Source organism: Habropoda laboriosa, unplaced genomic scaffold (genome assembly GCF_001263275.1).
Source record: "Habropoda laboriosa isolate 0110345459 unplaced genomic scaffold, ASM126327v1 scaffold65, whole genome shotgun sequence".
Taxonomy (NCBI): domain Eukaryota; kingdom Metazoa; phylum Arthropoda; class Insecta; order Hymenoptera; family Apidae; genus Habropoda; species Habropoda laboriosa.
Window position 1 is genome coordinate 5,032,825 of NW_017100254.1, and position 11,861 is coordinate 5,044,685.

Below are 11,861 nucleotides of genomic sequence, written 5' to 3' on the forward strand. Positions count from 1 at the left end.
GTGGACAGGTAAACCTGGCACGTTTATCCTACCATTTGTACGATTAATAGAAAGAAACAAAAGACGATTGTAATTAACATTAGCACGTGAAATTCGAGTAACTAATATTTAATCTGTATTATAATTTCTCCCCAAGAAACAATCGTCATTCCTAATCTTTGAACTGAATAGCAGAGAGGATTGAAACGAATCGGGTTTGAAAAGAGGCCCTCGCGGTTAGGTTTCTAACGTTCGAATTTTTCCCCGAGTGATTTCACTCGGGGGGATAAAGTGTTTGAGAAGCTAGAAGGACGCGAGCGGCTCTCGAGAGTCGGATTCCCTTTTAAGAACAACGCTAACGATCAGCGAGGAATTTTGTTTTGAATAAGGAATTGAAGTGACGCTAACTAGGCTCGATGAAGGCTCTCGATGAGCTAGCGAGCCGTAAAATCCGACGGATGAATGCTACCTTGAGACTTCGTATAACAGCGAGAAGAATTAGATGAAATTGCAGTTGATCGATTAACTCTAGCGCGGTCCTCGGGTCACTTTTGACCCATCCTCTTTCTAGTTCTTTATTTTTTTTTAAATCACCTTTGCTCTTGATAAATTTCGAGATAAGGTCTGTCGGTCTTTTTTCATCTAGAGAATTTAACCCTTTAACCTCTTCAGGGACACCGACACATACATATGTGTACCTTTAGATTTTCCGAAAATTCCAATATTTGCGATAGAGAAAATATGAAAAACACAAGTAAGGAAAGTAGTTTAATTGCTATCGATTTAACATGAATATAAATGTGCAACTACGTAAAAAATTGGATCAATATTTTCTAACTTTAAGAAAATCGTCCCTGAAGAGGTTAACTCTCGAGCTTGTGTCTTACAAATAGTTGTCATTTTTATTTTACATTTATTACGCTTGTAGTAATTTTACTCTATTGTTAATTACGTTTCATTATTTTCTCTCGCTTTTCATATCGCGCTGTCTTTTCTATTCTATGGCAAAAAATGCAAGTCACGGGGTTCGAAGCACGCTGAAACTTAAATGGCAAACTTGTACCTATACACCTAGAAAATAATAAAAAATCAAATTGAGAAAAATATGAGCGTTAAAAGGGTTAAATTTATAGTCGAGCGGGAGAACGCGCTAGAGTTAAATAACAGAGTAGAGATCAAGTAAGAAATTAGTGATAATAAAAAATATTACTCTGATCATAAATTGCAAGAAAAGTTCCCAAAGAAAACGAGGTGAAATTGACTTGAAACTTCTCCGCTAGCAATTTTCACGATATCAAAAGCATTGAAAAGGTTCGTTGACCCCGCTCCTGCACAGTTTAAACGATTAAGTCAAACTGCACCCCACGTGCTTCTCACTTTATCTCTCCGATCTATAGCAAACGAAAAATTGTTTTTTTTTTCAAACACACACACACACACACACAAAGAATCTGATCGCTCTTCGAAGGATTCTCAAAGTATGTTTGTTGTTGGCATGGACGGTGAACGCAGGACGGAAAAGGAAAGAGCGCAAACTCCACCGTTTAATCCGGATTCGAAGGACTGCGGAATTCTGAGCTGTAGGCCGGCTTTTATACAGAGATTCGCCGGAATAAAGGTTCGTAAAACTTCTTTCCGTTTGCCGTAGGTATCCGGCTTGTGTCATGATTTATTTAAACCGAGATCGGTAGTCGATTTAGCCGCGTGTTTGTTATACGGATGTACAAACCGGGCATCGTGAGTCACCGTCCGAAAGGATACGACATTGAAATGCTGCTGACATTCCGTGAAAGGTTTTAAGTCATCGCAAGGAAACTTAACGTAGCAACGTCATCGGCGATCTTTTTACTCCACCGAGAGTTTCGGTATTTGTCGATTTGTTCGTTGCTTTTTTCAAGTGGTTCGACCATAGAGCTGCGTTTGCTATAAGTTGGGACCTTGGTGTTTATGCAGCCACATTTGAAAATCTTCCTGTTTAAACGGTAGTTGCGGTTGCAAAGTGAAATACTTACTTTTGAATATTAAATTTGTGAATTTGATTATCTGAATAATTAGGCTTGCTCTTTTGGGGTCTTGGAAGGTTTTAGAGCTTCTCATCCCACAATTTTCATTTTCGCAAGATCGTTATATCGTCGCTGCAGAATTTTCTTCGGTTTTCATTCAAATGTTTTTCCCCTTGCAAAGGAGATTAGGTAATTCCTGAGGGAATGATCAAGCAAACTCTCGATTTACCGAAAAATTCCTCAACCTTGATTCATCGTTGCAAAGAAAATGAGGCAGATATTTTTATAACTGGAGCACGAATAATATACAGGCTGAACCAGAAATTGTTTTCGTCGTAGACGATTTCAAAGGACCTTCCGTACCTGTATCCTTGTTCGAATAATTTTTCAAGATCACCTTCACTTTTTTCACGCACAACCTATCGTTACAAACGACTAAATTGTGTGCGAAATATGGAGATGTGAAGTGAGTTATGCCACGTCTCGCTGGCAAAACGAATACAAAGACCAATTGTTTTTAGATCGCATAAACTTCCTTTTAAGCAAACTTTCAGGTGCAACGTTCGAAATGTTGATCGTTGGCATCGGCACAATGTTGTAACCTTGCTGCTGCTTCTGCGATAGAAAAGAGAAGCAGGCATTATAAATAATTGATAAACGAATTCCCCTGACATTCTCGACTACGACTGATTGGCACACACACCTAACATTACCGTGCTTATTTTCTCATGTCACTTTTCAGGATGCTCCTAGTAATATCCGTACGCGAGACATTCAAGAGCAGGTGAATATTATCGTACTCCTTGTAACTGTCCTTCTAGGAGCATGATTGACCTCGCGCTGTAGGTCTCTGAATTTGTGTTAAGGTCTGTTATCATCAGATGAATGAAATAAGGAGAATGAGCTTCGCTGCTCTTAAGGTACTCCGCCCATTTTGAAGAATCGTTTTACGAGCGCATAGTGGTCTCTTTCACTCGAAAAGTTGGTTCTCTACTTTTGTGCTTCCGGAGATATTCAAGGTGATAGCTCTTATTGGTCCACCTTGTATAATAATGCTACGAAAAAATTAAATTTTCACTACTAACTTTGGTTTTTATTATAGTAACAGTAGTGATTTAATATGGCGATTAGTGTAATTAATAATATTAATCGGTACGATTTGATATTGTCGAAATATTTTTCTCTCACTTTCATGGCTCCCGAGAAATTCGAGATGGCAATTTTTCTTGGTCCACTCTCTATAATAATGCTATAAAAAATTGAAGGGATTTTCTAATAGCACTGATTACGTTAGCATTACTAACGTTGGATTTTATTATAATAAAACAGCGATTTAACGAAGTGATCAGTATAATTAATAATATTAATTGCTAAGTTATGGTTTAGTAATTAAAAACTTTCGTGGCTCCGGAGAAATTCAAGGTGGCAATTTTTTTCGTCCATTCTGCAGAGTGATACTATAAAAAAATTAAGAAGATTTTCTAAAAGCATTGCTAACGTTGGTTTTCATTATAATAATAGCAGATTTAACGGAATGACCAATATAATCAGTCATATGAATAGACTTTTCCTAAAATTTCACATTTGAATACCAAAGATTTCATGTTCGTCCTATTGTAATGGTAATAACGAAAGAAATACGCTTAATAGTAGTAAAGAATTGTTGTCAACAGGTAGTACTCTTTTGAAATACGTGAAAGTACACTTTGCTCTATTGAAATATCACTTCGTTGCTTCGCCAGCGGTACAGTTATAGCCTGGACCGAAGATTCTGCTCGTTCAAGGCCACTTCACCCCCACCACAAATTACGTCAAGCATGGCTTCTGCTTTTACAATTCTGGCAGATACCTTTAGCTTCCTGTTAGGCCACGTTACATGTCCCAGTTCCATATTTAATTCCATCTTCTCTATTCAGAATTTTATCTCGTTAGAGTATTACTTTGCCTTTGAAATTTTTAGAAAGTATGCTAAAATGTAACGGAGAAAGCTTAGTATTGTCGAAGGGCCGAAACCTTTAAATAAATGAAAAAGATATATTGAAGCGAGATATTAAGTGGATAATGGAAATAATTGAAGCAAGATATTAAGTAAATAATAAAAATAAATAGAAAGTGAAATATTCAAAAAGTTTCTACTTTGCGGAAATTTTATTCTTTGGATATTGCTATATAAATTGCTTTTTTTTTTCTTCTTCTTAATATCGCGAAGACGATACAAACGATGCAAATTAGTCGATGACACAGAGTTAAAAAGTAAATATTTTCAGAAAGAAATACGTGTTTGAGCATTGCACTCGATTGCGTATCTTTTGTTTTCGATTTATTAAACGTAGAACGTCGATTATCAGCGAAACGTTTTATCCTGTTCTCATCATCGTTAATGCAGCGTTTTACCTTCGTTAGTTAAAATGCACTCAAGGGTACAATGGTGGAATCGATAAAGCTTCTGATTATCTAATCGGGTTTTATCGTTCGATTCGATGGCAAGGATACTACTTTTCCTTCGAAACTTTTGGGAACTATTTTCAAATATAACAAACGAAAGCCTTTAAATAAATAAATTCAACGTTGCATTGTAAAAAGGTACTTTTGTTTTGTCCCAGTTAAAAAACTGTTTCTGATAACTAATATTGTGAAATTTTTCTTTTCCAACTAAAAATTCTCATTTTACAAAGAACTGATTAATCTGTAAGTGAAAAGTAGTTTACATACTTGATGATAAATTATTATACATCATTTCAGTCTGTAAAATAATAATATTAATATTTTGTTCGCAATTGCGCCTTATTCTTACAAAATGGAGATTAATTATTTTCAATGGTAATTAAAATACTTTTTAATTGTGTCTGTTATTCTTTAATGATGCATACATCAGTTACAAGGAAATATATTAATATTGATAAATATACAATGTTGATAAACTTATATAAATTGGTCCACTTTTTTATTTATTCTTATGATTTTTTCAACTACTAAAAAATTAGTTAACACTCTTGGTGCCTCTTTATTATTTGCATGCTCCTAAGATATCATTAATACTTAAATATTACTAATACATTAAGCCGTTCGTTGTCCACAAGATACGATCCAAAAATCTCCCAGACATTGAGATTCCAAAATGCATTGGAAAACATGGAACGTTTCACACATGCTGTTAGACACCGCTCACTTTGTCACCTGTATTTTTAATCCGCGTGTGTGCACAAGTGGCTGAAACACAGACATCACGATGCCCGGTAACTACGAATTACCTCGCGTCTTCTTGGAATAGCGTAAAGACAACACAACGAACGTATGAAATTTACACGTGCGGGCACATTCGTCATCGGCCGCCAGCTCAAGGTTTCATTTACACACGTTAACCATGATTTTCTCCTCTCGGTGATTTTTTCCAGGTGTTCGTATTCCTCTTATCATTTCTCGTCACGCTGCAACAAGCACTTAGTTCGGGTTACATAAATTCTGTGATCACAACCATAGAGAAGAGGTTCGAAATCCCGTCCAGCCTTTCAGGCGTCATTGCTAGCTCCTACGAAATTGGAAATGTCATCACTGTCATTTTCGTCAGCTATCTCGGCAGTCGGAGACATATACCTGTTTGGATAGCGATTGGTAAGATGATCGATATTAAGAAAAAACAATATCTGTGAACATATTTGTGTTTGTTGATCAAATATTTCCTTTTCATTGCAGGCGCTGTCATAATGGGACTGGGATCGATGATCTTTATGGTGCCACATTTCACAGCCGAGCCCAACTTGATGACGGCTGCGAACAACTCTAGCTCCGACAATATTTGTCGTGGCGTTTCGTTGCGCGAACAAGATATGGGACTGGGTAAATGTTTTATGAATTGCAGCACGAAGGGTTCACTTGTATATGGAGCAGCATAAATTTCGTGGATTGCTCGTTAATTACTGGCTGTATAGAAATAAAAGAATATTGCATGTTGTTGTTCACACCAATCATCCTTCCACAAAATGCTTTTTTAATAGATGACTTCAATTTAGAGACACTAGAAAGAAAGAAAATTTTTATATTATTTTATGAGATGTAGTTAGATTCTTTTATTAGAATTAGTGCTATTGCTTGTTCTTCCTTTGTGAAATATGTATTTAAAGAGAATACTAAAAATTCTTAGTGTATAATTTAATTTTTAAAACATATATTTCTTGTTTTTTAAAGTATCATCAGCATTCAAGGAATATTTATCATAAGATGATATTCTGCTTTATTTTTATCCAATTATTGGTTAAACGTTGAAAAAATGTCTAACTTAGAGAAAAGAAATAATTTGGCATTAGAAACTGAGAAGATTCTTTTCGCAGGTCGTTTGTCGTCTGGTTTGTCGTCACCGCCTCTGGCACCACACAATAATTTAAGAGGTGATAATTGCATTCAGGGATCTCCATCTACCGCTGGTCCTGTTATGTTATTTGTACTTGCTCAGTTATTATTAGGCTGTGGTGGTTCACCTTTGTTCACCCTTGGTACTACTTACATAGATGATCACGTGCGACCAGAAAGTGCTTCACTGTATATTGGTAAGAAGGTACACTAGTTTCAAGTGTTTCAGTATAGTAAAAACATGTATGAATTAACGTTACTTATTTATTTTCAGGTTGTATGTATAGCATGGCAGCTTTTGGGCCAGTGTTAGGTTTCCTCCTTGGAGCTTACTTGTTATCATTTCACATGGATTCCTTTTCTGGAACAATTATCAGTATAGGTAATCAGATAGTTCTAAGAAGAATTTATTTGATTAATATGTTATGAGGTATTCTTTACATTGAAATTGGTTGTTAACAGATCCTGGTGATCACAGATGGGTTGGCATGTGGTGGGGTGGATTTCTGCTTTGCGGTTTACTCCTCATTCTAGTGGCAATTCCATTCTTCAGTTTCCCAAAAATACTGCAACGCGAGAAGGAAAAGATACGAATCATTGAGAAAAATAAGTCAGCGTCGCAAAAAGAGAAAGAGCAATGCAAAGAGCCGAAAAAGGAGAAGCTCGATGATAGTGGTTATGGCAAAGATGTAAAAGGTAGACTTTATTTCAATTTTCATCTCAAAAATATGTCCATTTGTTCAAAGAAAGTTTTACTTCTAATATATGTATTACAAATTACTAATTTAGTTAAATATCAATGTATCTTCCTTTCCAGATATCCCCAGAAGTATGTGGAGGTTGGTGTGCAATCCAGTATACGTGGTAACATGTTTAGGTGCTTGCATGGAACTAGTGATCGTATCCGGATTCGTGGTTTTCTTGCCAAAATATCTGGAGACCCAGTTCAGCCTAGGAAAGAGTCAGGCCAGTGTGTTCACTGGTTCTATAGCGATACCAGGTGCCTGTATCGGAATTTTCTTTGGCGGATGTTTGCTGAAACGTTTAGAATTAAGACCGAAGGGCGCGGTTCAGTTCGTTCTCGTCTCGAACATCATATGCCTGGTGTGCTATGGCCTCCTCTTTTTCCTCGGTTGCGACAACGTGAAAATGGCTGGGACCACTATTCCGTACTTTAACAGCAGCACAAAAGGCCCGGAGCCTTTTCAAGTAAATCTCACTGCCGCATGCAACTTTGGTTGCGAATGTCGAATGACAGACGTCGAGCCAGTCTGTGGAAACAACGGTCTCACGTACTTTAGCCCTTGTCATGCAGGTTGCACTGCCTTCAGTTCCAAATCGAATTTCACTAATTGTGCATGTAAGTGTAGAATTATGTTTTCTTTCAAGTAAATTAACTTACGAGAAAACGTTCAATGCTTAATACAGAGTGATACGTACATATGTGAAGTTAACCACTGAATACGTATGCATACCACTGCATTTGTTGTTGATAACAGGTTTAGAATGTGGGTATCTATGTTTTAGGTATACATGGAAATTTAACAATGTTGCCTCCGGCAGCTCCAGAATTCGCAGAAGTGACGGTGGTACCAGTAGCTACTGCTGGTCCATGTACTTCGCCATGTAGGACTATATTTCCTTTCTTAATTTTACTGTTCTTTATGACGTTTATTGTTGCTATCACTCAGATGCCTCTACTAATGATAGTATTACGGTAAGCTATAATTTCCCGCTGCTAACTGTTCATTATTATTGAAATTATATATCATTAAATATGTTGAAATATCTGTTTCGATACAGGTCAGTCTCAGAAGAAGAAAGATCGTTTGCTTTAGGCATGCAATTTGTAATCTTTAGATTGTTTGGTTATATACCTGCGCCTATTTTATTTGGTAACTTAATCGACTCTACATGCTTACTTTGGAAAAGCACATGTGGAGAAAAAGGCGGGCGATGTTTGCTTTATGACATCGAACAATTTCGATACAGGTAGTATAACAGATATATCAGTACGCAATTCTATAGAATGAAATTTAGAACGCTGTTCAAATTTTCTTTATATGCTCGTAGATATGTTGGACTATGCGCTGGCATTAAGATTTTAGCTTTGGCATTGTTCCTCATTGATTGGTGGTTAGTTAGGAGGAGAAGACAGATGGAAGACCAAGCACCGTCTTTCACTGTTAACGAATTCGTGGGGTCAATTATCAGCCTTGATAAACGTAAGCATACCCATTTAAGATTGATATCGTATAAAGATTAAGATACTTTAATGCAAAATTGCGAAAATAGAGAAACAACGTTTCTTAGTCCTTCTCAACACGTAGTTGTAATTTATTTCATTGAAGCTATATTATTTGAGCGCTATGTAAAATAATCGTCGACCAATGTAATTGAAAATGCTGCTCTTCGTCTTCCTGAAAAAATGATGAATCTGAGGACGAAGAATTTCCAAGCACACATTCCTATGTTTCATATTTCACTCGTAATGTTCAAGTGTTCGAAGAAAAACCGCATCATCACAACATAGGAGAAGGTAACGGTACTTCTCCAAATTCCGAATTGCCCACGCCGTCTTCAATTTCGTCGCCTACAGAGCCTACGAAGTCGACGAACCTGGAAGATACTGGCTCATCGAATCAGACACAGGATTCGACGGAAACAGGGAATCGTTCGAAGAACGCGATGGACGTTGAAGTTCCCGATACAAGGCAAGCACCTCTTGCCATGGAAGAGCCGGACACGGAAGTTAAACCATTGACCGGTAAATCGGACAAGCATGTACGGAACGTTTAATGTTTATCTCGTGTTAGAGGCTATGCAATTGAGTTATATCAAAGTGGTGATAATGTGAGTCTGTGGCAAATTGTTTTGAGGTCGCAGGTAAACTAACACAATACATATATACATATATATAGAAAGAGGTACAACGTACGTGCATTATTGATTTGTGCAATCCTAACAAAAAAAAAAAGAAGAAAAGCAGTTAATAGGGGGTGGGAGGGGAGTAGGGGTGTTGTCAATGACTTTGAATAAAAGAGGGAAGGGGCAATCCGTATACATGCATATATGGTGCTAATAAACTTTTTTAAAGAGATTAAAAGACAAAGAATTATCTTATATCGTTCCGTATATCGTCAGATACAAATTTAGATTGTGTTGAAGATATAAGTGAATCTTATACACACACTATATATTCTTGCATACAGGTGAGTCGAAAATATTTTTACAATGGTTATATTTGCGTGAAGAATATCGTTTATCGTACGAAATGATTTGCCACAGGTTTGTCTCGACGGTTTGGCTATTTTTAGGAACTAATATCACTAGGATGTACATTTTTACGGCGATGCGATATATATGTCAATAAATAGGAATGTAATAGGTTGAAAAAAAAAGTAAAAAGAAAAATGTTCAGGCCCGTTTCAGACAGACACCTTTGTAACTTGATCTGAAGGATTCCCTCTCTGTCTGAAACGAGTTTTTTACCGATGAAAAACGAGCCTTGCGCAGTTTAACAAGAATGGAAGGGGTAAAAATAGGAAAAGAAAGGAAGGCCAACAAGGACAAAACTGTAAATATAAAAATTCCTGCCTTAAGAAATACAAGACTAGACAGACGTATATTTAAAGATAATTAATTAAGTGATAGAGTTAACGTTCTATAATGAATAAAATCATTATAATTGCAGATTGAGAGCTGCGATTTATTTTATAACTAGTGGTTAGGCTTTCTCAGAAGTAAAAAAAAAAAAGTAGTCAATTTAACGTAGTGATTTAAAGGAAAAAAAAAAGTACGCAAAAAGCAAACGGACGAAGATCAATAGCGTTGTCTCGTTTACGAACTTATTTTAACACTTCGCAATAGCATACGTTTTATTCCTTCTTTTTCTTTTTTCCCCACTAAAACCAAACTATATTATTGGTGGAAGAATCACGCTTTTAATGAAGCGGCACATTGATCTCTGATGTTTTTTCTTCTAAATATTATTATTGTATCAGCGACACACTATTTTAAGAGCTTTCAGAAAGAACGTTAGCATTATTAAAGAAAAAAAAGAAAAAAGAAAACAAACAAAAGCGTTCGAGCGATTGTGTTTTCGTCGTAATGGGTGCGTTACTTCGTATCCTATTCTGTAAAATCAATTGTCAAATGAATTATGCTTCCAAGCAACGAAAAAGGAAAACAGAATGCTGGTGAAATATGAAATCGAGGATTAATTGGAATTAAATCTTACACTTTGAGATTCGTCCCGGACAAGTTCTGGCTTATTATACACCGTTTAGCTCACTCGTTGTTAGGGGGAAGTCTACTTGTTGTTTTGTACCTGAAAGCCTCTCGTATCTAATTTCCGTGTGACAAAATATTAAGAGAAAGAGAAGAAGAGAGAAAGAACTATATGAAAACTTACTCAGGAAAAGAAATTTTATAAGGCGTTAAGAGCACCTTTAATTCAATCGATATGAAAGATAATGAAAACACGGAAATATAAATATGTATCAGTGCAAAATGAACGAAATCCTAGCCTAAGAAACGAAAGCAGGAGCGAAAACAAAGATAATTAAGAAAATTTTACAAAATAACGTTTTAAGAAATGATGATAATGATGATGTTATATAAGAAACAACAACAACTCCGTTTGCACGAATCGACGATGATTTGAAAACCGTTTTTCTCTATCGCTTCGGGTACGAAACCGTTCTACAAATGCTTCTATGAAATTAAATTAAAAAAAAAAAAAGGAACATGGACAGATATAGCGTTAATTTTACACCGTCTCGAAATGAATAAGAAACTATTATGCTGACGTCGTCACAGCATTTACTTATGTTAAAACAAAAAACACTTACCTAGGTACGATATATCTCGCACGCTGTTTGGCCCGTCACTGTCAATTTTTCGAAGCGTAGTCACACGCTACCTATATATGTACATATATTTATTATATTTTAGAGGCAATTTTAATGTTTGCGAACCGTTGACCGTCCGTAAAGTCGATCGTTCGAGAAGTTCTCGAGACCCTGGTGATCTCTCTCCTAACTATGATTAATTATTGCGAAGCACTTACGTATAACTATACCTACTTTGTGATATGAATCTCTTTGTCGAACGATTGACTTTGACGGACGGGCCTCTCGTTTACATGAGAATTAAGCAAAAAGGGAAAAAAGTGCTGTGAATAGAAAGAAAACAAACGACGGAGAAGAAGAAGAGGAAGAAGAAGAAGATGATGATGATGAGGAGGAAAAAAGACGATGAAGAAGAAGAAATAAGAGTATAGACAGACGGAATTTAAAAAAAAAAGGATAACTACACACGTCGAATCAAATTCAATTCAATTTATGCGAAGCTTCGTCAGAGGTGAAAAATCCGAGATTGCAGAATAAAGAATTAGTAATTGCATTCACCGAGACGCTGCAACACATGTACATAGAGGATATATAATAGTTAGAGCGATTTATAACGAACAATCGAGAAGAAAAAGAAAAACACGTGATTACACGTATTATAATTATAAATATATATATA

The 11,861-nt window shown here is 36.2% G+C and overlaps 1 protein-coding gene across 1 annotated transcript in view; it reads left to right on the forward strand.

Moving 5' to 3' along the window:
- Window positions 1-9,947, forward strand: part of LOC108572300 (solute carrier organic anion transporter family member 3A1) — a 73,925-nt gene extending 63,978 nt beyond the window's left edge. Inside the window, exons 5-15 of the mRNA XM_017934500.1 lie at window positions 1,459-1,597; window positions 5,378-5,594; window positions 5,676-5,819; window positions 6,311-6,526; window positions 6,604-6,711; window positions 6,792-7,025; window positions 7,147-7,689; window positions 7,857-8,046; window positions 8,133-8,321; window positions 8,403-8,554; window positions 8,830-9,947. Of these exons, the coding sequence (XP_017789989.1) occupies window positions 1,459-1,597; window positions 5,378-5,594; window positions 5,676-5,819; window positions 6,311-6,526; window positions 6,604-6,711; window positions 6,792-7,025; window positions 7,147-7,689; window positions 7,857-8,046; window positions 8,133-8,321; window positions 8,403-8,554; window positions 8,830-9,128 (2,431 nt within the window). The 3' untranslated portion in view covers window positions 9,129-9,947. The remainder of the gene's footprint in view (window positions 1-1,458; window positions 1,598-5,377; window positions 5,595-5,675; window positions 5,820-6,310; window positions 6,527-6,603; window positions 6,712-6,791; window positions 7,026-7,146; window positions 7,690-7,856; window positions 8,047-8,132; window positions 8,322-8,402; window positions 8,555-8,829) is intronic.
- Window positions 9,948-11,861: the final 1,914 nt, after the last annotated feature.